Source organism: Vipera berus (assembly GCF_964194415.1).
Source record: "Vipera berus genome assembly, chromosome: 1".
In the NCBI taxonomy this organism is placed as follows: Eukaryota; Metazoa; Chordata; class Lepidosauria; order Squamata; family Viperidae; genus Vipera; species Vipera berus.
In genome coordinates this window covers 362,395,415-362,420,843 of record NC_138202.1, presented here as the reverse complement: position 1 = coordinate 362,420,843, position 25,429 = coordinate 362,395,415, and the positions used below count along the sequence as shown (strand labels likewise).

The 25,429-nt window shown below is 62.6% G+C and overlaps 1 protein-coding gene across 5 annotated transcripts in view; it reads right to left on the bottom strand.

Moving 5' to 3' along the window:
* The window catches only part of SMG6 (SMG6 nonsense mediated mRNA decay factor), a 67,591-nt gene that overhangs the window by 10,996 nt on the left and 31,166 nt on the right, over positions 1-25,429 (bottom strand). For 3 of the 5 annotated variants that reach the window (XR_014024663.1, XM_081314207.1, XM_081314208.1), the window contains exons 11-13: positions 15,634-15,750; positions 13,588-13,756; positions 10,068-10,272 (exon numbers count right to left, since the gene is read on the bottom strand). Coding sequence is in view for 3 of the 5 variants with exons in the window: in XM_081314207.1 (XP_081170333.1) it covers positions 10,068-10,272; positions 13,588-13,756; positions 15,634-15,750 (491 nt within the window). In the remaining 2 variants the exon portion in view is untranslated. The remainder of the gene's footprint in view (positions 1-10,067; positions 10,273-13,587; positions 13,757-15,633; positions 15,751-25,429) is intronic. The other 2 variants (XR_014024664.1, XM_081314209.1) reach the window with 1 other exon arrangement.

Sequence of the window (25,429 nt, the reverse complement as noted above, 5' to 3'; positions counted from 1 at the left end):
CGAGGACTGTCTGTATTCTAAGGCTGCCTCCTTCACAGGCCCTCCCAGTTTCCTGGTGCCGACCATCTCAGCCGGCACTGCCTGGGGGGGGACAGGGGGCTCCCGCTCGTCGCTAAATGCCCCCTTCTGCCCCCACCCGTTTTGGGGAGACCCCGTCCATGAGTTTCTCCCGATGCTGCTGACCCTCCCTGGCCCCCTCTGGACGCTGGGCTCAGGGGGGCCAGACCCCCTCCCAGAGCGCGGAAGGGGCTCCCACCACTCGTGCGGCCGCCCCCCCCAGCCAAGGCTGGGACCCTCCAGACCAAGGTGCCAGGGTGCAGCCCGCCGGTCAGTGGGAGCCAAGGGGCAGGCCCAGAGCCCCGGCACACACCTGGCCTGCCTCCCGGGGGAGCTGCCCCCTCCGTCACAGTGGCCAGGGGTGGCCGAGGGTCTGCTCTGGGGGGGGGGCAGCAAAGGCCTCGGCTGAGCTCTGCCCTGGGCGGCTTCCTCCCTGCCTGCTGGCTGGCCGGGCGTGTGGCGGGGGGTTCGGGGGGGCTGACCCCACTGTTACCTTGGCGGCCCCGTCCCCCCTGCCCCCTCCTGCCGTAAGCAAGGGCAGCTCCCCTCCCCCCCCCCCACGGGCCATTGTTTGTGTCTGTGACTTGTGCACACCAACACCCCCCCCAGAGGGGCCGGCCTGCCTCGCAAGGCTGGGCGCAGGGCAGCTATTTTTACTGTTTCCTGTGCCCTTTTCGCCGTATCTCCTACTTCGATGCGACGGCTCTCAAGGCCGCATTCAGAACAGCGCAGCAACTCTCGTAAAAGCAAGACAATCAGGTTCCGGTGGTGTGTGTGTGTGTGTGTGTGTGTTGTGTCCGAGAGTCCAAAGAGCTCAAGTCCTTGCTCAGATTAAAAGCAAAGGGTCTCCCTGATGTTTTGAGGCAGCCGCTCAGGCCGGACCACCTGTGGGTATTTGGGGGTGGGCGGGAGAGCAGGCCAGAGACCCCCAGGCTGCACCTGGGCTGCCCCCCCCAACTGAAAGGCCCGGGCAGCGTCCCTTGGAGAGGAGCAGCTGGTCCCTGCCCAGACTGGCTTCATGGAAGCAGCCGGGTCCTGCCCGGGACTCCGGCTCAACTGGGGGGAGCCAGAAGCAAAGGGGGTCCAGGGAAGGGTCTCCAAAGAACAGGTCGACCGAGGGGGTCTTTGGGGCGCTCTGAGCCTGGTTGTTTTCCTCCAGATGTTTTGCTACACAACTAACAAACTAACAGTGTCGGAAGGGACCTGGCAGGTCTTCTAGTCCGGAGCTCTCCAACCTTTCTCGGACCGGAGGGAAAGGGAGGGGGAAGCATTTTACGTGCGCACATGCGTGCGCGCGCACACACACACACACGGCTGTGAGCACACACAACACAAACGGGGGGAGTGCTAGCACCTGCGTGACAGTCACTAGCAGCAGCCACCTTTTCGCACCATGCAGCACCCCGTTTTAGCGCATCACACCGCCATTTTTGCGCCGTGCAGTGCCCCGTTTGCATAGCAGTGGCAGCGCTAGCATGAGTGGGGGCGAGTGCGAGCACATATGTGCGTGAACTGGCCACCCTGTTCTGTGGCCCAGTGGCCAGCAGGCCGTGGCCCGGTAGTGAGCCGCAGACCGCAGTCCAACCCCCTGCTCAGGCAAGAGACTCTATACCAGGGGTGGGGAACCTTGGCTCTTTTATGACTGGTGGACTTCAACTCCCAGAATTCCTGAGCCAGCCATGCTGAGGGGAAAGGGAGAGGTTTCCAAGCTGAGTCAGGCTGGCTCAGGAATTCTGGGAGCTGAAGTCACAAAAGAGCCAAGTTTGCCCACCCTTGCCCTATAGGCCTATACCATTTCAGGCAAATGGCTGTCCAGTCTCTTCCTGAAAACCTCCAGTGTTGGAGCATTCACAACTTCTGGTGGCAAGTTGTTCCACTGGTTAATTGTCCTCACTATCAGGAAACTCCTCCTTAGTTCCAGGTTGCTCCTCTCCTGGATTACTTTCCATCCATGGTTTCTTGTCCTGCCCTCAGGTGCTTTGGAGAATAGGTGGACCCCCCCTCCTTCTTTGTGGCAGCCCCTGAGATATTGGAAGGCATCATCAGAGACAGAGGGGGTTCATGGAGCGGAGGAAGACTATGGAACGTCAGAGAGCACCGAGGACCCCTCCGTTCCACCCTGAGCTAAAAACATTCTCCACGACTGGCATCAGGAGGGGTGATGACCAAGAGGAAGACCTAAGCTGGACACATTTGGCCTACCAGATGCCCATGTAAACACGGCTGCTTTAGCTTGGCACTGCCCTCCTTCATCATGGAGCCCGGTCCGACTGCCACTAAGCAGCCTACAGAGGAGCACCCACTGAAGCAGAAGTCGCCTCTTCGTGTCTCAACCAGTTCCAATGGCCAACAAGTCAGAAAGATGCTGGCGGCTCTTACAAAAGCCCACCTGTCCTCCCCTCCCCCCTCCCCCCTCCCTGTGCACCCAGCAAGCACTGAGGATTCCTGGGAACTTCAGCAGCTTCTCCTAAACCGGGGCTGTCCGTGCATGGCTGGCTGAGGGATTCTGGAAGTTGAAGTCCACAAGCCTTCAGGTCACCAGGTTTGGAGAGCCCCCTTCTAAGCCACGCTTGACCGTCAAGCTCTCAGCAGCCAAGGACGAAGGTGGCCGGGCAGGCCGCTGGTCTCTTTCCCCTCTCCTGACCGGACATGCCAGACTGAGGTGAAGGTGCAAAGGGTCCACTTTTGCAACGGACAATGTTTCCTTCCGGACCTCCTTGGGGCGAAGGCCGAGAGCAAAGAGGGCCCAGCCCGGCCCGGCCAGAGCAGCTCTTGGGACCACTCGGGCCTCTGCCCTGGGCTCCCCCTCCCCCCCCCCGAGCAGGAGGTGCTTAGGCCAGAGGACGTCCAGAGGCGAAGCTCAGCCCTTCCAAGGGAGGGACGCTGATGATGCCCAAAGGGCGCCAGGCCGTGCCCTCCCCAGGAAGGCCAAGAGGCCAGGCGTGAAGGGGCCTCTTTCTGCCCCAACAGAACCAAGGACCCCCCTCTGCCCCCAGCTGGAGCTCCCGGCCTGGGCAGAGTGAGGGGGCTGGAGAGGAGCAGCAGAGGGCGGGGGGGGGGGCAGAGGGAGCAGCCTCTCACCTCCACATGCCCGCGGGCACTTCCTAATCTGGGCATGGAGGCAGCTCCTTCCCTCCCCCCCACCCCCCAGGGCAGCCCGGTTAGTGTCTGCCCCCTCGGGCTGCTCTCTTCCTGCAAGGCGAAGGAGAAGGAAGCGGAGGAGGAAGCGGAGGAGAAGAGAAAGGAGGAAGAGGAGGAGGCGGAGGAGTCCGAGGAGAGGAAGAGAGCAGAGCAGACTGCCCCAAAGGGCCCCAATGCAGCCCTCGCAGCCACCCTTGCTCTCCCGCAGGCCCGGAGCCCGCCCTGACCGAGGCACCCACGACCACGACCGGGTCTGGTGGAATCGGGGGCGGAGGTTGCCAGTGGCTCTGGGGAGACCCAGAGAGGTGGGGGGGGGGGGGCGGCAGCAGCAGCAAGGGCTGGAGGGGGGGGCAGGGGGAGGGAAGGAAGAAATGGGGAGCGGCTTAGCTGGGGGAGTTCAGGAAGGGGCTGACGGGGTCCCTCTGCTCCAGAGGCCCATCCCTCATTTGAGGCCCCGGCTCCCCACTCACCGGGCAAGCAAAGTCGGAAAGAGCCATCATCGGCAGAAGAGACCACCCCCCCAGCCCCCAAATCTATGGTCTTCATCAGGATTAGCTCAGCATTTCCAAGCAGAGGAGCGGGGGGGGGGGAATGGGCTGCAGCTGGCCAGATGCAACGGTGGATTTTATTCCACTGCCCGTGGCCAGGCGGGACCCCGTTCCAGACGAGGCTTCGCCTGCCGGCTGCTTTGATGCCAGCGGAGACGCGTTTTTCCAGCCGGCCTCCTCTGTTCCCGGGAGAGGCAGATTTTCCCTGCTTTCTGCCAACTCTGTTCCTTGCCTGGCCAGGGAGGATACTCTCTCTCTCTCTCTCTCACACACACACACACACACACCACAAATGCAAATTCTTGCCACAGCGGCCAGGAGCTCAGGGCACAGGTTGGGGCAAAGGGCTGAGCTGTCTGGGTGATCAAGCAATCGGTGGGGATACAGCTGGAAGGGACCTTGGAGGTCTCCCAGCCGCAGGGTCCCCGAGCCCCGGGCTCTGGCCCACTCCCGGGTGGTGAGCCGTTCAGAACTGGGCCGTGGAAGCAGCGGCTGAGCAGGTAGGAGGAGCACACACACTCATCCCCACTTGCACGAGCAGTGGGCAAGCACACGACCAGAAGCTCCATTTGCGTTCACACAACTGGAGCGGTGAGCGTGCACGCTTCCTGCCGCTGGCACGGGGCCCTCCCCTCTTTACCACGCTCTCCCCCCCCCTCCCCGGTCTGTAAAGCCGGAAAGGTTGGGGGACTGTGTTCTAGTCCAACCCCTCCCTGCTCCAGACCCTCCGCCATCTAAGTGGCTGCCCCGTCTTTTCTTAAAAAACCCCAAACCTCGGAAGGCAAGCCCTTCCCCTGATGAATTGCTCTCACTGGTGCCAATTGCAGGAATCGACATAATCCATGTAATTGCTCTCACTGATGCCAAGGTGCCTGGGGCTCCGAGATGCCAGCCTTGGGCCGGGCCGGAAGGATGCCCTGAGCAGTCCCAGCAGGCCAAGATGACTCTTGCTCGGCCTGGTCCTTCCTACCCCGCAGGTCGCCCCAGGTCAGGAAAGGCCCAGATGCCGAAGACTGGACTCTGCGGAGGGAGCTTCCGTGTCTTGGCTGGCACCCAGCCTCTCCACCCCTGGGGCAACCGTAGGCCACCGAGAAGCAGACGGGACAAACATCAACAAGAGAAGAGCCACTAAGTTGACCCAAGGCCTGGAGGCTACAACACACGAAGAACGGCTGCGGGACTTGGGTTTGGCCGGTCTAAAGGAAAGAAGGAACAGGGGTGACATGATAGCAGCTTTCCAGTATCTGAGGGGCTGCCACAAAGAGGAGGGGGGTCACGTTAACCTCCAGAGCACCAGAGGGCAGGACGAGAAACAATGCTTGGAAACTGACCAGAGAGAGAAGCAGCCTGGAATTAAGGAGAAACTTCCTGACAGGGAGGACAATTAACCGGTGGAACTACCTGCCTCCAGAAATCGTGGGCGCTCCATCCCTGGAGGCTTTTAAGAAGAGACTGGACAGTCACCTGTCTGAGATGGCGTAGGTTCTCCTGCTTGAGCAGGGGGCTGGACTAGAAGACCTCCAGGGTCCCTTCCAGCTCTGTTCCGTTCTTATTTCTGTTCTATTCTCGGGCCAATTCCCGCCCTTCCCCGCGTGAAGAAGCCCCCCTTCCCTGCGCTGGTTTCTGCCATGACCCCGAAGGCGGAAATTAGGAGGACAAAGCACAGGGAGTCCCCGACTTACAACAGTTCGTTTAGTGACCGTCCTAAGTCAGAACGGCACTGGAAAAAGCGACAGGACCGTTTTTCACAGTTACGACCACTGCAGCATCCCCTGGCAGCCGTCTTCTCTTTACCACGGCTGCGGCGTCCCGTGGTCACGTGATCGCCTTTGGCCACCAGCAGAGTCAAAGGGGGAAGCCGGATTCACTTCACAGCCGTGTTGCTAACTTAGCCGTGGCTGCGATTCGCTTAGCGACTGTGGCAGGAAAAGTCGTAAAACGGGGCAAAACTCACTTAACTAATTTCTCACTGAGCAACACAGATCCAGGTCCGTGGGAGGGAGGGAGGGAGGCGAAGAACAGCAGGGCCCCCCCGTACAGAGAGGAGCGCATGGGGAGGGACCCCCTGGGGGTCTTCTCCTGGCCCTCTTCTCTCCCCAGGCAGACCAGAGCTCAAGCAGGGGGGTGGACTAGAAGACCTTCAAGACCTCTTCCATTAGACCTTATGGTGGGGGGGAGGGAGGGAGCTGGGGAAAACTCCCCTCGCACTCGCTTCCCTCTGGGGGGTGGGCTCCACCTTCAGGCCTTTTCGCTTAAGCAGCCTTGGGCTGGGCTGGCCGGGCTGGGAGGCCAAGCGCTGGCTCCCCTGAGGACCCCCCCCCCGGGCAGCTGAGACCAAGAAGGGCTCCGAGGCAGCCAGAAGGAGGGGGGGGAGAACGGGGGCCCACCTCCTCACTCTCAAAGGGGGCGCCGGGGGGGGGGGAAGAGCTGCACGACTGGCAGGAGAGGGCTCACCAAACGTGGCCAAACTGAGTTTCTCTCCTGCTTGAGCAGGGGGTTGGGCTAGAAGACCTCCAGAGCCCCTTTCCTCTCTGGAGCTTCCTCCATCAGGCCGTACCCCCTTTTTTTTCCTGGCACCTCTACGGGGCGGCCACCGGCCCGCCTGTCCGTTTCCTCTTTCCACGGCAGGGCGGGGCCTAACTCTTGGTGGCCCCCCTGGCAATGTTTCCTCTGCCAGGGGAGCTGCCAGGCGCCTGGGGGCGAGGCAGAAAGGCAGCTTAGGGGAGGGCACCAGAGACCTGTTCCTGAGATGGGAAGAGCCCCTCACACTGCTGACTTTTTTGGGGGGGGGACCTCTGGCCACGGCCTCCCCCTCGGAGGTGCAACGCGTAGCCACATATTTTTTTAATTTGAGGTAATTATCTCCTCGGAATTAGTGCACGCAGCCTCTCGGGATCCGAGGCAATTAAGGGAAGATAAATTTCGTTCCGCGGAGCAAAGCTGTCAAACGGATGAAGCAATTTCATTCCCCATTTGAAGTGGGAGCTTTGGGTCATGCCTGGTTTATTTGAAACGGTGCCATCACCTCCAGCGGCTGCGGCTGCTGCTGATCGTATCGGCTCCCCCCCCCCGCCCCCTCCCCTGGCAGGGCACCGCCGCCAGCCACGACACCTGGACGCCCGCCAGAGCCTCCCCAGAGTGAGCGAGCGGGACGGGATGCTGCGGGAAGCGGGGTGGGGGAGCTGGGGGGGGAAGGCAGGAGCTCCCGGGGACCCCAAGGCCAAACGGGCAACAGGGGCCGGGGCTCTCCAATGATGAGTGGCTCCTGCCCCCCCCCCCCCCCGTAGCCCTGGCTGGGCCTCACCTTCCTGCCCCCAGACCCCCCCTCTGCGCCCACACTTTGCAAACAAGCAACCCGGGAGCCTCCTCTGCCCCCTCCCTCCCCCCAGGGGCTTTGCAGAGAGAGGGGGTGGGGGGTTGCCCTGCACTTTCCGTCGGGTGCCCCCCCACCTTCCTCCTCCTCCTGATGCACTCCTTGTTCAGGTTGGCCAACCTTGACCACGAGACACACACACACACACACAGAGAAATGGGGGGCTGGGGAGCAAAGGGCCGAGACTTCACCTCCTTTGCAGGCCTCTGGCCAAGCCCACTCCAGCTTGCGCCCCCCCCATTTCACAGCAGGCCAAACCCCAGCAGGAGACGCTTCCCTTCACCGTATCAACTCCCCCCCTCTTTCAATGTCCAGTATGCAGAAATGGCCCCCAGTCGTTACACTCTTTGCTGAGCCGATGAGTCAAAACAGCCCGTCAGGAGTGGGGAAAAGCATCCGAAGGATCCTCGGTGCTCCCTGAGCTGGGCGGTTTCCTTGCAAATGTTTCATGGCCAACTAGGTAGCATCCTCAGTGCTAGAAGGGAGGGGGGGTGGAGGAGGAGGAGGAGGAGGAGTGGGGTCCTGGGTGATCTCTGAGCTGGGTGGGTTTCTCTGCAGACATTTCATTGCCCAAACTAGGTAATCTCAGACGTTCCAGTGATAAGCTAGCACCGATGATGTTCCCTAGTTGGGTCGTGAGACGTCCGCAAGAGAAGAGCCCAGCGCAGGCTCCCTTGCGGGCGTTTCCTGGCCCACCCTGAGCTGCAAAGGTTCTCCCGTAAAGAGGCCTCTCCCAAGAGGGCGCCCATCCGCTTTCCGCCATGATGTGCGCGTGTTCCTTCGTGGCCTCGTTTTAGGGGACGGCCCTTGAGGCACCGAAAGAGCACTGCAGGCCCACCACACGTCCACTTCGCACGTTCGGCTGGGACGGCCACTGCGCACATTGCCAGAACAGCACCCTGCACGCACGTGTGTGTGTGTGTCTGTGTGTGTGTCTCGCGAGGGCTTTGGGCCGAGACGGGAGGACCCCGATATTTGTAGAGCGTCTACGGAGAGGAAAGGGACCAAGGAGCCACCAAGGAAACATGCCAAGGAGAACCGAATGTTCCCACTTGGGGGGGTGGGAACTGCGTGGGGGGGCGAACAGGCAGCCCTTTCTGCCTGAGGTCGTCCTCCTTTGGGGATCACAGCTGAAGACTTCCGGGGGGGGACAGGGGAGAACTGAGGGGTGGACCTTCGTCGGTCCAAATCCAGAGCTTGGTCTGGTTAGCCAAGGATTTTTCCCGCTTGCCTTCAGGAGATGAGCGAATGGATACACCCAGTGGTAGGTTAAGGCGGGGGGGGGGGGCAGAAGAGGGGCTGGGGGTCTGTGCAAGCACTGGAGGGGTCCCTGCAGAAGCCGGAGGTGGGCTGCCCTTTCCTCCCCACATCGTTCTCCCCACGCCAGACCCTCCTTGCCTGGCCGGAGTGGGGCCACCTGCGTCGCTTCCACCAAAGCCCCCGTGGCTCTGCAGGGCCGGCCCCAAAGTCAGGCCCTTAATCCGGGAGGGAGGAGGGTCCTGGGGCTCCCTCCAAGGCCCCTCTGCCAAAGGCTGGTGGGAGCCGGGGACCCCCTGACCCGGGAGCAGGGGGGCGTGCCCCTTCTCCTCTGGCGAGGGGCTCCGCCTGTCCCCCCAAGTGCAGGAGACGCTCCCCCCTCCTCGTGCAGGTGCCGGCCCCGCTGCGCTGCCCCCTGGCAGGAAGGCCGCCTGGCGTCGTCATCACACCTGTGCAGGAGAGAGAGACGCCGCCACGGCCTCCCATCCCAAGCCAGGAGCGCCCGGGCGACTTCCTTCCCCCTCTACCTGCGCAGCTGCTTCCTTCCTGGAGGCTTCAGGGCCCCCCTCCCCCCCTCCCCGTGGCGGCTTCTCTCTCTCTAGGTGCTCCTTGCAACAAGACGGAACAGACGTCGCTTCACACCTGGCTCCCAAATTACAGCACGCTGGAGCCCGGCCAAGAGAAGCTGGCAGCGCCCCAGCCCCAACGGACATCAATTACTACGCGGCCCGACAGGGACGTGGCTCTTCTTCAGACCAGACTTGGGGGGGGGAGACCCAGATTTATGGCTTCACTCCACTTCCTCTCCGCTCCAGGCCCCCCTGCGCTGCTCCCCTCTGGAGCCGGAGCCCCCTTCGTCCTGACCCAGCGGGAGTTCCACAGGTGCTGTGGCAGTGAGCTCCCCGTGCTGGTCAATGGGGGGGGCAGGTGTGCTCCCTTGCCCAGCCCGGGGCCCGGGTTCGGGAAGGGCCTGGGGGGCGGTGAGCCCAGGCACCTTGGTTGGGAAAGGGGCATTCTCCCCATTCCCCCCCTTCAGATTCAGTGCCGTCAGAAGCAGGCCCTCCTGGCCACAGGGAAGCCGAGGGGTACCAGTCTCTGCCCGGTTGGAGGAGGGGCACCTGGGAGGCGTAGGGGGGGCACGAGGGCCGGGAGGTGGGCAGCAGCCTCCTCTGCCCAGCCCGCCTGGTGCTGTCAGTCGGCCTGCCCGCCTGCTGCTCTGCAGGGGGAGCAGCCCCAAAGATCTGCACGCTGGCTGGCCTCCTCCTCGCAGCCCCCCCTCCTGGTGCTGGGGTGGGGGAAAGGGTGGGGAGGGGGCGAGGAGGAGGCTGCTGGAGCCTGATGCAAGCCATTTGGAGTGAGGGGGAGGGCTGCCAAGGCAAGCTGCGCTCTCTAAACAAGGGAGGAAATGACCGGAGATGCGGCATGCCAGCGAGCCTCCCCCCCCCCGCTTTTCTCCCCCCCTCTCTCGCACACGCAGCAGCCGCAGCAGCCGCAGCAGCAGCAGCAGCAGAAGGAAGTCGAGAGGGGTTTTCATGACACAGAGCTGGATGTCAGCGGCTAAAAGGTCGATATTTTCCCTTAACACCCTTTCTCAATGACTTAATCGTGTTCCGTTTGCACAAAAATGCTTCCCAAGGAGAGGAGCCCAGAGCGGGGGGAGGGAGGGGGGCCCTGCCTGCCCCCGGCCTGACCTTGTCCGAGGACTTCTCCACGTAGCAGGGCTCCTGGGGGGCGACCAGCAGCGGGACGAACCCCGAGAGCAGCCGATCCTCCTCCAGGCCCAGCTGCGCCAGCTCCTCCTCGTCGGGGTCCTTGTACAGCGGCACCTCCGACTGGTTCACCGTGGTCAGGATGTTGCAGAAGCCGGCCAGGGTCGCCCACACGTCCACCGAAGCCCTGGGGGGGGGGGAGCGGGCTCAGCTGCTGCGGGGTGGGGGGGTGGGCCCTCACCTGCTGCAACCAGGACCAAGACCCCTCCCCACCTCTCTCTCTCTCTGCCGCCCCCTATCTGCTGAGAGCCCTTCCGCGCCCAAACAAACTCCAGCAGCAACTTTCTAGTCCTCACTGCCCCAAGTGAGGAGGTGGGTGGGGAAAAAACAAACCAGCATTCTTCTGCACTCTTTATCTGCTCCTCGCTTTACGAATCATGGAAATAAGGAAAACAAATTTCGAGGCGCAGACAATTCTGCAGATGTGGGGCAAGGCTAAAACATCCTGACATGGAGGGAGAGGTTTCCAGCCCAGCAGAGGCCGAAGCCTCTGAGTCACTCCGGACAGCTGGAGGGGGGGCGGGGGGGGGCAGAGGAACCAGGGAGGGGCAGCATGGAAAGGAAGGGATGGAGGCTCCAATCCTACTCAGGCCCAGAGGGAGGGAGGAACCCACCCATGCAAAAGGAGCGTGGCCCAAACACCGGCATGGGGAGGGGGGGAATGGGGGGCTGGCAGGCTGAGGTAACCTCAGAAGTGGCTGGAAGGGAGGACCCTGAAAGGAATAAACACATCTGTGAACATCTGTGGGGCAGGGAACACTTGCCCAAGGTGGCTGCCCCATTGCCAGGGGGGGGCGCTGGGGGGCAGGCGCAGGGAGCTGGTGCGCAGCTAAGAGCGGCAGGGCAACAGGGCAGGGGGAGGGCCCACCAGCAGCCCCAGGCAGAGGGAGGGGGGGACTGAAGAGGGGGTCTTTCCCCCGCAAGGCGGAAGGGGCAGGAAAGGGGGCTGACTTTGAGCTAACCTTCTCTGGGGCAGGCTTGCAGCCAGCCCCCCTCCCCAAAGCTTCTCCAGGTGGAGAATCTGCACTCATTTACTGGCTGGGATAAGCGTGCGGGAGGGGCGTGTGGGGGGGGGAGCATCGGGCTGAAACGAAACATCTTGCAAGCTTCACGATGGCCCTGGGAGAGGGGCGGGATGGGCGGCCGTAAATCAAAACCTAACCCTCCACCCAAGCCAGAGGGGCCTGGGACCCCTGCCCAAGATGCTGGCTGGCCTGCCGGCCAACGGGGCGAGAAGGCTTGGACGGTGGGGAGAAAGGCAGAGGAGGAGGAGGAGGAGGAGGGCTAAACTGAGAGTGAACTTCCCTCCCACTCCTGTCTGGGGGTGCACTCCTGCCCCCCCCTCCGGCCCTGACGGGACCCGCTGAGGAGACCCAGCCGGGCACAAGAGCCCGCAGCTGCCTCCTCCCCAGAGACCCACCTGGCCTTGCGAACCAGGGCCAGGCTCCTGCCGAGGACCCCCTTCAAGGGCTGGGGAGTGGGGGCTGAGGGGCTACGGCCCCCTTGGTCTCCAGGGCCTTAGCGCTGGGCGGCCAGTTTTTCTCTTGCCCTCCCTTGGCCAGAGAAGAAAAGAAATCCAGGGGGGGCATAAAATGTCTCCTGCAGCGAGGCTCCCCCACTGACAGTGGTGGGGAAAGAATGCAGCCTGCAGGCCCAGAGGACACCCTTGGCAGCTGGGGGGGGGGGACGGGGGACGGAGGGGGTCCTGCCAAGCATGCCCAGGCAGCTTCAGGCGTGTCCAGCCAGCCACCCCGCCTGGCAGGCCTGGTGGTGCCCCGAGGGTGGGAGGATCAGGCCCTGCCATGGGCAGACCAGGCCTGGCAAAGGCGCCCCCCCCGGCGTCTCCCACGGGGACAGATTTGGGCCCCGACTGGAGCAGAGAAGCCTAGGCCCTTTGCAGGAGGTGGGCCAGGCAGCCATTGGGCCGTCTTCCCTGCTCTCTGCAAGCACACCCAGCGCCAAGAGAAACCTTGAGCCCCCCCATGCCCCCCCAAGGATGCAGCGGGGAGGGGGCAGGAGAGCAGCTGCCTCTTGGCTCGCCCGCCTGCCACCCGAAAGAGGCTTCCCTCCTGCCCCACACCTGGCGTCCAGCAGTGCCACCGCCTGCCCTCCCTCCCCCCCCCGGTTCAGGGGGGGGAGCGGAAGGCAGCCATCTCCGGGGCGGGGGGGGCAATTAGGAAGATCTACAGCCTCGGGAGGGCCCCGGCAGCCTGGCGAGGAGGGCTCTCCAGCGTCCCGGCTATGTTTCCCATTATGTAACCCTGGTCACGGGCAGCCCGCCAGGCTCCCAATGAAAAAGAGACGCTGGCTTGGCACGGCCTCCCTTTTCCTATCCTCATCCAGGGTCAGCGGAGTGTCATACAGCTGCAGAGAAAGCTCCGGGGATTAAGCCTGGGCAGGGCTCCAGAGCTGGAGACCCGGGTTCAAGTACCAGCTGAAAGCAATAAACTGACTCTGCCGCAGCTGGGCCGTGTTTCCAGGCCTCGGAGTCGGGCTGGCTCCCTGGGAACCGCCTGCCAGCCAGGGGACAGGAGAAGCGCCCTACACCGGGGCTGCGCTGGGCCGGCCAGGGGGGGGGGAAAGAGTTCCTGCCCCTCGTCAGAGGGCCCCCAGCCCTCCCCACCGTTGGCCTTCTTCGGCAGGAGGCAGCAGCGGGAACTGGCTCTGCTTGAGCCAGCTGAGCAACGGAGGTCCCAGATCCCGACTCTCCAGAACTGCCCCCCCATCAAGGACGGCCCTGCGAGGGAGACCGGGGGGGGGGGGTTCTGGAGAAGAGAGATGAGAACAGCCAGGCAGCCTGGGCCCTTCAGCAGCTCTGCCCCTCTCCAGGTTGAGCAGCCACCGTTAGGGACGGAGGCGGCTGTGCTGGCACCCCACCCATGGGAAGAGCAGCAGGAAGAGCCGGGCACGGCCCCGACTGGCACCCGTCCTCTGCCCGCTCTGGGCCGGAGCTGCTGCCTGGCAGGGCCCAGCGATGGCTCTGGGGGGGGGGGAGGGAGGGCAGCAGCCCCCCTTCCCTCCTGCCTGCCCCCCTTCTCCCTCCCGGGCTCCTTCCCAGCCAGCCAGCAAACAGAAAACAGGCCCATCCTGCTCCCCCAAGGGGGGGGGCGGCACTTCCTGTGTGAGAGCTCCATTTCCTCGGCCAAAACGAGAAAAAAAAAGGCCAAAAGGGGGAGAGAGAAAAGGGGGAAGAAGGCGGCGGGGGGGGGGGGAGACATCCTGCTCCTCTGCTCCAAAGGAGGGGGGCTTTCCTCGCTGGAGCGCCCCCCCCCCAGCCTTCCCAGCATCCAGAGCCACCCAGCTGGTCCAGCTGAGCGGAGGCGGCACCACGCTGGGCTGGGAGAGATGGGCCCGCAGGACCCACAGGGCGTGTCTGTGGACGTGAGGAGGCGGGGGCAGCAGCCTGGCTCCAAGGGAGGGGGCAGAGGAGCAGCAGACGTACGCGGGGGGCAGCTCCAGGGCGCTGGGCGGGGGGTTCCAGGTCTCCGGGTGCCCCAGCATCCAGTCCGACCACACCTTGATGCTGGGCAGGAGCTCCTTCAGGTCTGGCGGGAAAGCAGAGACCTTGATGTCGTTGTCGTCCTCGGCGTCCCCCTGGGCTTGAGCCACGGCTGCAGGGAAGGAGGGGGGGCAGGTCAGAAGGCCCCCCTGGGCTTGCCGAGGCGCACCCGGGAAAGCCCAGCGCAGGGGCTCCCCAAGGCTGCCCTCGCACGAACACAACGGGCCAGCTGCGCTCCCCCTCCGCAGCCCCATTCGAGGTGCCTATTCTCCCCCCCCGTTAAGTGACCCCTCGAACCTGCCTGGGTCAGAAGGGGGGCGGGGAGACTTCGATTCTCTCCCTGTCTATGGGTTTCTTTCGGGATGCTATCCAGGGAGTGCTTGGCTTACGAACAGCCTCCAACCTGCAATTTCTGTTGCTAAGTGAGGCAGTGGTTGAGTGAGCACTTTGGCCCTTTTTATGACCTTGCTTGCCACGGTCCTTAAGTGAATTTGGCTTCCCCACTGACTCCGCCTGTCAGGAATTTGGAAAAAGGGACGGGGCAGACTGGACCGGTCGTAACTCCAGAACGCCAGTCGATGAGGTGACCATGGGGTGTGTTTGTGTGTTTCGCAATGGGGTGGGAAAGTGGGAAAAACGGTTGCAATTCACTTTTTTTCAGGATAGATGTCACTTTGAATGGTCACTAAATGAGGTGTGGTAACTTGAGGACTGCCTGTGTTTCCTTTTTACAGATCTGATGTCAAGTTCCGCCCGGAGTTGCACAGATTGGGGCGGTGGCCCCAGAAGTAAATACACACATAAGCAAACAAGCAAACTGGATTGTCTGAATATTTTTGGGGGTGTGTGAACTGAGTGACACTTTGCAGTGCAGAGTGGAGAAGCTGCCGAAGGCTTTGGGCCCCCGCCCCCCCCAGGAGGAGGCTGCGAGGCGCAGGGCCTGCAGAGAGCCGCAAGAGCTCCTCCCAAAAGGAGGAAACCCCCCCCCCCGTCTTGCAGGTGCCAGTCCCGGGGGGGGGGGAGAGCTCCCTGCCCTTATGGGGGGGGGCAGCCCAGAGGGTCCCTGTGCACGCTCGGGGCTGGCTGTCCTTGGGCAGACCGGGGGAACCTCTCCTGCCAGGCCGGCCAGCAGACGGGCCGGGGAACATGGGCTGGGGGCCACTTCCTCACAGGGGGGCAGAGGCTGCCGGAGGCCCCATGAAAACCGCTTTCGACAAGCCAAGCCGGCAGGGCTATTCTTATCGCGGACCTGAGAGAGCCGGAGTCCACCAACGGTGGTTTGTACGTGCTGCGGTAGTGTTCATCACCCCGGTGGCTTCTTGGCCGAAAGGAGCAAAGAGGGGACCCCGAGCAAGTCTCGTCTCTGCAGGCCGTGGGGAGGACGAGGCTCCGGCTGCAGGGCTGGGCCAGGGTAACATGGATTTGGGAAGCCGGACGTGGCACGCCGGGCACCCCAGGCCGCCACACTCAGGCGGACATTGAGCGGGGCGAGTCAGACGGATGCGGCAAAGTCTGCCCAGGTTTAGCAGGTGGCCTACTGTGTGAGTGTGGCAGCAGGGGCCTCCCCCTCGGCCTCTCCAGCTCAGCCCTGGCCCCATGCGTGGGGAAAGCCCCTCTCTGCCGGGACCCTGGAGAGGCTCCTGGGCGGGGGGAGCGGAAGGAGCCCTGAGACCCAGAGGGATCTGAATCCCAAAATCTGCCCCCCCAAACCCAACAAAAGTCAAGAGAGGGTGGCCTGGGCGCGTCTGCTGGGGAGGGCTCCTCCCCAAGGCCGGCCCACGCATCCCAATCCTGGAGGCCAGGACCGCCACGCTGAACAGGGGCTGGACGGGCTGACCGGCATCTCACCCTTGCCCAGAGTGATGGGGATAGTAGTGAAATGGGGGGTTCCCCTGCAGCTGCAGCCACCCCCACCCCCCCGAAGAAAAGTGCTGGATGCGCAGCCTGTGGGCATCTCCTGCAGGGATGCCCCTGTGCCCCCCGCCTTACCTAGGGAGACGTCTTGCAGCAGCTGGGTGCAGCGCTTGACCAGGATGGCAAACATAGCCAGGCCCAGGGCACAGGCCTGCTGCTGGATCACGGAGCGGCAGTCTTCGGACAGGCACTCTAGGAGACAAGCAAGAAGCTGCAGAGCGGGAGGGAGGGGGCCAAGCCTGGGGGTGCTGCCCCCCAGGAGGCAAGGGAGGGGCTGCTCTGGCTGCGGGAGTCCGGCCCATCCCATCGGCAAGTTCACCCCCTAGAGGCCGTCAGCCCTCAGCTGCCCAGGGAGGAAAGGGGAGGAGCCCCCCACAAGGCCCCGCCCTGCACCCCAAAGCTTCTCCGGGGTGCTGAGGTGGGGCATCCCGTGGGGCCGGCAGGCTGTTTAACGGCCTTCTTAGGGGCTGCCTCTTGTAATGCCTTGGATCCTCGGCAAGGGGTTCTTTAAAATCAGCCCTGCTAGTTTCACTAAGATGGCAAAGCTGGAGGGGGCACCCCGAGTAGCTCAAGAGTGCTCTGACCCCAAAGAAGTGGGCCAGCTACGCCCCCCAGTGGGGCAGGGACGGAGGCAGGAGAGGCGGTTCCGGCTTGGGACTCCTGCAGTCAACAATGTCGGTCTGTGAAGCAGCCGAGGGGCGATGCTCCGGGACTGTCCACCCAAATATGGCCCGCAGCCAGCCGTGGGGGGACTTTGCATTACCGCGATTGCCGATTCAAACTCGGGTCAAGCACTCGAGATGCGTTACGTGTGCAAGGAGATTCTCCATCCTCCAAAGGTGCTTTTTCCCCAAAAAGGCAACTGGACTTTCTTGGGGATTTCCCCCCGCCCCCCCTTGAAAACGTTTTGCTTCTCGTCCAAGAAGCTTCTGATGCTGAAGAAGCTCCTTGGGTGGGAAGTGAAATGTTTTCAAGGGAAACAAACCAAGAAAGTCCAGTTGCCTTTTGGGGAAAAAGCCCCTCTGGGTCAAGCGTTACCATTTTTTTCAAATGCAGAAAACGCAAAAAGTCACTCCCTTGAGCTGACCGCCAGGCAACGAGGGGGGCCCGAGAGAGGAGAGGAGAGGGGCCACAGCTGGGAGGAGAGAGGAGGAGGGGCTATCAGCCACTGGTCAAATTCAGAAGAGACGCTCAGGTTTTCGGGGCCAAGACATGTTAGCTCCCGAGAGTGGGGCTCAGTACACAACCAGCGTGCTGCCACCTTCCCATGCGGTCATCGCACAATCCCGGGGCTTCACCCAGACTGGCAGCCTGCCCCCCTTTTCCACCAGATGCAACTTTTGAGACTTTTCAAGGGGAGCCCCACATGGAGAAGCCTGCAGCAGTCAAGACAGGATGCAAACTAGGCCTGGGCCTCTAGCTAGCCATCAGTGGGTGAAGGGGCAGGTTCAGCTGGGATCCAAGGACCATCTCCAACACTGGAGGTTTTTAAGAAGAGACTGGACAGCCCTTTGTCTGGAATGGTATGGGGTTTCCTGCCTGAGCAGGGGGTTGGACTAGATGACCTCCAGGGTCCCTTCCAACTCTATCATGGTTATTGATTCCAGGAATGGCTGTGGCAGCTTGCCTCCAGAGGTTGTGGGCGCTCCATCACTAGAGGCTTTTAAGAAGAGACCAGACAGCCGCTTGTCTGAAATGGGTTAGGGTCTCCTGCTTGAGCAGGGGGCTGCACTAGAACAGGGGCCCCCAACCCCCAGTCCGTGGACCGGTACCGGGCCGCAGCATGCCAGCAACCGGGCCGCACAAACAAGCGAAAGCATACGAAGAACGGTGGCAGGGACTGGGCACGTCTCGTCTAGCGAAGAGAAGAACCGGGGTGACGTGATGGCAGTGCTCCAATGTTTGAGGGGCTGCCGCAAAAAAGGGAAGGGGAACTTATTTCCCAACCCCCCCCCCGAAGGAAGCAACGGATGGGGACTGAGCGAGGAGAGAAGCAACCTGGCGACCCGTGGGACAGAAGCCGCCTCCGGAAGTGGGGTCTGCTCTGTCACCGGGGGCTTCCAAGATGGGGGTGGACAGCCGCCTGTCTGGAACGGCACCCGGACCAGAAATAATGGGGGGGGGGGGGCAAATACGGCTACCCAGATTTTCCTCAGCTAGAAGGAAGAAGAACCCGGCCACGGGATCTGAAATCCCCTCGTCCACGTCTCAAGGCAGCCTAAGCGGTGTTTCCTGGTTCTCGGCATCCCCTCCGACTCCGGGGTTCTGTCGCGGGGGTCCCTGGCAAGCAGAGGGCTTCGAGGACCACCCCTCAGCCGCCACAAGACCCTCCGAAACAGGTCAACCGTCTGCAGCTCTCCGGGACGGGCTCAGAGGGGACTCAAGCCACCCCAAAACCCCAGGACAGGCTGTCCTCGACTTACGACCACACTTGAGCCCAAAGTGTGGACATGTGAGATTCACTATGGTTACATGATAAGATAGTCACACAGGTGCAGAGAGCAGTGACACCTACGATGGGGGGGGGGGCTGAGAGAGTGGGCTCCCCTTTTCCTTCTGAAAACTGCCTGGCGCCCGTCCCTCCGCTGACTCTGCCCGCTGGGGGCACCTTCTGCCTCACAAAGGCCGGAAGCTGCTTCCCGGGTCCACGCCGTGGCCCGAGGAGGACCCAGAAGGGGACGGGTGGCCCACCTGGCAGCCTTGGGCCCTGCCAGCTGCCAACGCTGCCCTCCCGGGCAAGGGCTGGTCGTGGGGCCAAGCCAGCAGCGGGGGAGGGAGGGGGGCTTCCTTCCGGCCCCCCAGCACCAGGAGCAGTCCTTTCCAAGCCAGGGCCTGGGACTTCCGGCCGGCCTGGGGTCCAGGGCAAGTCCCGGCCTGGGCTCTGCCAAGCTACCTGGGCCGCCGTTGCGCTGCAGGGGCTCCGGTTTCCCAGAGAACAAAATATTCGTGGAAAACATAAACCAACTGTCGTCAAAGCTGTTGGGTCTCAGGAAACGGATCGGCCGGGAGAAGGCGGCCATGTGGCCGGATGTTATGCGATTCTAATTAGCGCTGTTCATCTTTCAACGGAGCGGCCGCCAGTGTCCGCTGGCTGGGAAGCAGAGCAAGGCCGGCCTTGTTATTGTAACTGTCAAGGAACCCCGAAGCCCATCAGCCCCGGGGGGGGGGGAGAGCGCTTCAGGCCCTGCCCAGCAAGGGGCGCTGGAGGAGGCACCTCTTGGCCAGGAAGGAGGGGGGGCGGAGGGGGGAGCAAGCCCGGACCATTCCCCCCCCAATGGCCTGGGGGTCCGATAGAGGATTCTCAAGCAGAGAGAAGAGACTATCCAGCCCCCCGAGGAGGAGGAGGAGGAGGCTTACCAGACTAAATGACATCATCGGTGCTAGCAGAGAGTGGGGTTTGGGGAACGGAGGAAGAGGAGGGGGGCTGTGGGGTCCTCTGAGTGGGGTGGTTTTCTTGCAGACGTCTCATGACCCAACTAGGGAACGTTCTCAGGCGGGTCATGAAATATCTGCAAGAGGAGGAGGAGGAGAAGGAAGGAGGAAGAAGGGGAGGGGGGAGGAGGGGGGTCCCAGCCAGGAGCACCTTCTGCAGGCTGACCCCCCCCCCGCCCCGCGGACACTGCTTGTCCTGCACCGGACCACCCCTCCCTGCTCTGGACAAAGATGGACACAAGACAAGACCCAAAGCAAAGGGGACCCCCCTACCAGGAAGGAGGGCAGCAGGGAAGGAGGGGGGACGATGGGGCAGGCCTCCCCCCATCATCCCTCACAGGGCCAGGGCAGCACCCCCTCCAGCCGGCCACTGCCGCCCCACTCCCGAGTGGTGACCGTGCCCAGTTGCAGGGCATCTCCCGGCCGTCCACCCCAGCCCTGTGCAGGAGGCCAGCCCCAATGGCAGGGGCCAACCCGACCGGACCCCCCAAAAGCCCCCTAACCTGCCCCCACCCCAAGCCCAGCTGGTTCTCATTCTGGCAGGGCCTCCCCGCCTGTCCAATTTGGGGAGGGGGGGGCGGCAGAGCCGAAGGCTGCCAAAACCGGGGAAGGAGCTCCCCATGGAAGCCATCAGACACTCGGCACTTCATTTGTTTCATCCCCGGCCCCCTCCCCACCGCCCCCACCCCAGAGCACGACTCTCGGCTCCGGCCCTGCTCTCCGCTCTGACGTCGTCGTCATCGCCAGGAAGCAGCTGCTGAGTGGAGGAATCCCCCCTGGCATCGCCCAAGGGCCGAGGGAGGGGGGTCTGCAGGAGAACGTCAGGAAGGCCGCCTTCTGCCGGCTGTGCCCGGGAGGAGCCGCTGCGCCCTCGGACTGCCCGGCCAGGATCCGGGCCCCGTCCGCTCCCCCTCCAGCCCTCACTGGGGCTGTCCCCCCCCTGGCTTCCTCTCCCCCAGGCTGCCAAGCGCAGGACGCCGCCACCCTCCGCCTGCCCGCGCACACGTACGAGCTGCTGGCCTCTGCTCCGGAGGGCACGCTCTGCCCGGGCAACGGAACCAGCGCAGCCTTTTCCCGGAAGTATCTGTGGAATCAGGCTCCCATTTTTAGAACATGTTATTCCCAGAAATTTCCTGCAAAGGCTCCGGGAGGCATGCTGAGAAGCCATTTCCACCCGCTGTGGGCAGAAGGCCGGGGCGGAGGAGGGACCAGCCGAGCGTCCCGGATGCCAGGGAAACACCCCCCCCCCCAATCAAAGCCCTCTTGAAGTCACAACAGCACTGAAAAAAGTGACTTACGACCGTTTTTCACACTTACAACTGTTGCAGCATCCCCGGGGTGACGTGATCAAAACTGAGACGCTTGGCAGCTGACTCATATTTATGACGGTTTGCAGCGTCCCAGGGGTGGGGTGAGGTCACGTAATCCCCTTTTGTGGCCTTCTGACAAGCAAAGTCAGTGGGGGGAGCCGGATTCACTTAACAGCCGGGTTGCTCACTTAACAACTGCAGCGATTCACTTAACCAGCTGCTGCGAGACAGGTCGTAAAATGGCCCGAACTTCATTCAACCAATGTCTCGCTTAGCAACAGAAAACTTTGTCTCAGCCGTGGCCGTAGGCCGAGGTCTGCCTGTATTGGCAAATAGTGAAGTGGTGGTCAAGGAGGGAAAGATAAAACGCTGGGAAAAGCAGCAGAGGCATCAAAGCCCCCCCACCTTGAAAAGGATGGAATCCTGCAAGGGGGGGGAATGCAACTTGTGTGGGCCATTTGCGCGCGCACGCACACACACACACACACATACGGGTTTTCAGACACCCCATCTGCAAAAGAGCCACATTTCAGTTGGCCTCTGGGCTTTGGGGTGCAGCGGGGAAGCCCCCCAGGCACCTCCCCTTCCTTAACAGAGGAGGAGGAGGGGGAGACCGGGGGGGGTCCCTGGTGCTATCCGAGCTTGGTTGTTTCCTTGCAGACGTTTCAGGACCCAAACTAGCTAACGGTGATGATCAGAAAGAGCAAGAATCTCTCATTTCTACGATTCTCTGATTACCCTTTATTATTTTCTTATTTAATATCTGTATGCATTTTGATTTTCATACGGTGACTCCACCTGAGGGGAGAGCCACGGCCTGGCCTCGCTTTGTGCAGCCCCCCCAGCAGACAGCCCAGAGGTCGGGGCCTCTCACACTTCACGGAAACCACAAAAGCAATTCTCTGGCAGCAATGGAGGCCTTCACACGCTGCCACAGAGTCATTTGCAGTGGCTGTTTTGAATATTGGTTTTTTAAATGCAATCTCACTTTTGGTTTCAATCTCTGCAGCCTCCCCAGGTTCACCAAAGTAAGTGCAAAGCAGGCAGCAGCGAGGGCTCCTGGGCAACCACGGCAGGAAGGTGCCAGGGCCTCTGGGCACCCAGGGCAGGAAGGTGCCAGGGACTCCGGGCACCCAGGGCAGGCAGCAGCGAGGGCTCCTGGCCAACCATGGCAGGAAGGTGCCAGGGCCTCTGGGCACCCAGGGCAGAAAGGTGCCAGGGACTCCGGGCACCCAGGGCAGGAAGGTGCCAGGGCTCCTGGGCACCCAGGGCAGAAAGGTGCCAGGGCCTCTGGGCACCCAGGGCAGGAAGGTGCCAGGGCCTCTGGGCACCCAGGGCAGGAAGGTGCCAGGGCTTCCGGGCCGTCTGGGGCTCTTTTACGGCCACATGCAGTGCTGGGGGGGCTGCTGGGGAAAAAGCACCGTGAGGTGGGCGCGCTCTGCCTCCTTAGGAGCTGGAGAGGAGGGACACACGTCCTCCAGGCGCCTGTGCCACGCTGCCCGGGCAAGCCGCTGCTGCTCTCCGCACTAGGGGGAGATGGAAAGAGTTGGGGGTCCTGGGGGCTGGGGAGAAGGGGGAGGGAGGCCTGGCCCCACACCTTTCCTGACTGGCCAAACTGAAGCAAAGCACCACAGCCACCACCTTGGGCGGGGGGGGCCCTCTACCCCCTTTTGGGGGAAAAAAGCTCCCGTCGGGCTCCCGCCATTTAGAGCCAAAAATTCAGGATGGCCGGACCCCTCCTTGGCCGCCAGTGGGCTAGAGATCACAGGGGACACCGAGGGGGGAACGCCATCCTCTTGGGGCCCACGGCAGCATTCCGCTCTGCACATGGGCAGGAGCCAGGGGAGCCGGGAAGGACGGGCTGCCGGCTAGCTCAGGGAGGCCATTGCGAGCCAGGTTTCAGTTTCGGCTTTGACCAGCAGCGCCGGGCCTCCCTCCGAGCGCACGCACGCACGGCCGGCCGAGTAAACTATTTTTTCCTAAATTTAACGCCAGCATGTCTGTGTTTGGAAACTCTGAAAGCCCATGTTGTATGGTTTACTGCGCTGGAAGAGGTGCCAGCAGACTTTCAAAGGAAGGGAAGTGTACAACTGTTTCCTTTCAAAGGCTTTTTCCAATGGGATCCATTGAGGGAAAAGGCTGGAACTAACTAAAACATGATTAAAAACTGCTACGGGGAGAGGAAGGAGAAGCCCAACGCGGGGCAGAAAGCAGGAGTGGAAAAGCAGTGGATTCCCCCCCACCCCGACCCTCCTCTGCGGGCCGAGTGGGGGGCCAGACGGCCTTTGCCCCACTGTGGGGCCACGGGACCACTGATGGGCACCCGGTCACCCAGCGGCACGCAGGGCGACAAGCGGCCCGTCCTCCCTTTTCCGAGCTCTTCGCCAGGAGAGAAGCACCTCCCCCCCCCGCTCTCAGCCCAGCTGCCCACGGGCAGGCTCTGACCAAAGGCCCGGCAGCGCAGAAGGACAGGCCGCCCCTGCGACCATCGCTTGGGGCCAAGTTCAGGCAGGGGCCCCGGCGGGGCCATCAATCCGGCCCCTCTGCAGGAAACAGGCTCAAAATGCTGCGTTGGCCGCCTGCCCAAATATTCTCCCGAGAGCCCCAGAGGTGCCCTGGCACAGGCCGCCCGCTGCCGTCCACAGCCACGGGCGAGTGCCCGGCCTCTGAGGTTAGAAAAGGGCATCCTTCCACACCTGTAAGTACACAACCCCTTGTTGTTTTGACAACCTGGAGCGGCCGCGATGAACCTTCCAGGTTTTCCTTCCCCCTACGGGCCTCCTCGGCGTCTCCGTGGCGAGCAGGGCCGCGGGACAGTGGCTGGACAATGCCGGAGCAAGGAGGAGAGGGACACGGCCCGTGGCTCTCCTGCGGCGGGGCGCCCTGTGGCCAGGAGGGATCTGCTTGGCCGGGCCTCAGAAATCGGTGGGCGCTCAGGGCCGCCCCTGGGCTGCGCCCTCTGCCCCCCTCCAGGGCTCCCTGGGAAAACGGCAGCCCCCTCCCCGGCCCGTGGGACGGAGGGGCAAGAGGGCCCACAGATGGGAGTTTGCGGCGCTGCTCCGTGCCTCGAGGATGGCTTGGCTGCGGGCTGCAACACACATGTGGAAGGATGAGGGGAAAACTAAACAGCCAGACAAAAGAATGAGGAGGCCCTGCCAATTCCAATGGAGCAGCCCCCCCCACCCCAGTTTAAAGGCTTATCAAGCTGAGAAAGCGCAGAGGGCTTGGAAGGGAGCGCTTCCTTCCTTTCTTCCCCGGCCAGCCCCAAAGACCCCGAAGGACGGGCACCGGCTGGGCACCGTGGCGGGCGGACGCCCACCCTCCCTCCCAACCGCAGCCAGAACAGGGGTCCTTTTGGGCGAAGCTGGGTTTTTTTCAAAAAAGGGAGGGGGACACACACGGGCCCCATTTTGCAGTTGGGGACCCCTGTCCTGGCTGCTGCTGAAAGGGAACCAGCCCCGGGATTCCTCTGGTGGACCAGGGACCCCAAAGGGCCCAGCCAACCCCCCAAAACCAGGAAAGGCTTATAGCCCTGGGTGGGAGGGGAGTCCTCCTGGGGGTCTGTGGGAGAGAGAGACAGAGACCCCCACCTGCTCTCTCCTTCCAGCAGACAACCTGTCTCACCTGGTGGCTGGCGTTCAGGTCCAAAGAGACCCACCCCCTCCCGGCTTGGGGGTGCCCGGCGGATGATGCCAGGAAGGGGAACGCAAACCGCCCCCCCCCCGGACAGCCCAAGCGGCCACCCCTGGTTCATGACCAGGATAACTTCCATTTGCAAGTTAACTGGCTCCAGCTGCCATCAGAAGGAAAGTGAGGGGAGCTGCAGAGGAAAGCCAGCCCGAGTTGGTAGGAAGGCCAGCAACCACACCAGCACACACACACACACACACTCACACACACACACACACAAAAGTGGGAACACAACTGCTTCAGTCCTACTGGCCAGGCCCTCCAGGCGCAGGCTGGCTGGCAGGCCCCGCTCTTTTCTCTCACACCCCCTCCTCCCCAGGTCCACCCTTCGGAAGACCTGGGGAGGGGGCCGGTGAGAGGGAGGGAGGGAGGGAGGGAGGGAGGGAGAAGCAACACAACAAAACTCCTGGCTGATAAAAGGAAACGGGGGAGACACGAACAATTGAACACTACCTAAAAGCCCTAGAGAGGTTTATTTTATTAGTTCTTAATAAATATCTTGCAGATTTCCTGCAGGAAATACACCAGATCACATGTAGAATAGTTTGATACTGATGTCAACGGCACCAGCATATGAAATCTATTAGGGGCGAAGCCACAGCAGGGCGATGGGTTGTGCAGAAAAGCTGCGCGGCACCAAGGCGAGCGGGGGGGGGGGGAATCTCACGGCCCTTCCAAATTCTTCGAGAGGTAAAAAAGTCAGCCAAGACACAGGGAGAGAGAGAGAGAGAGAGAGAGAGAGAGGCAGAGGGAAAAAAAAATCCCACATCCTGCTTTGGGCTGCCAGCAATCTGAAGTGCCCAGAGATTAATTCTTTGTCTGGCCTGGAAATGTGACTTTAAAGAGGGGGGAACGGGAGGGGGGGGCTGGGGAAGGTTGGGGGCTGGCACTGCGCCACTAGCTCTTCCACCCCCAGCCATGTTTCAATGTAGACAGCATAAACCCCAGCAGACAGCAGCTCTGCGCGCTGCCAGCAACTCACAGCCCCAGCAGCTGCAAGGCCTCTTGCTCAGCAAAGGCAGATGGGCCCGAGTGCTGGGCGGCTTCCGCTCTGCTGGCTGGCGTGTGTGTGTGTGTGTGTGTGTGTGTGTGCCTGGCCGGCCTGCACGCTCAAAGCCCCCCCCTCCTTGCGCTGCCCCCCCCAGGACATCCCTGCCAGGAGGCACCTTTGCTGACCAACCTGCAGCGCCAGACAGGCCAAAAAGGCAGCGGAGAAGCCCGGAGGGGGAGGGGGGGTAGTTCCCCCTGGAAGCCATCCCTGAAATTCAGGCCTGTGCTGGCTCTGGGTGGCAGCTGCCCCCCCCCCAACACTTGGGCCTGGGCTTCTCTGCTCGGGACCCCCAGGTCCCCCTGCTGCCTCCGGTTGGCTGATCCAAGCTGCAGCCCACTTCTGAGGACTCAGACTGGACCCTTCCTGGCCTGCTCCAGCCCCGGACCTG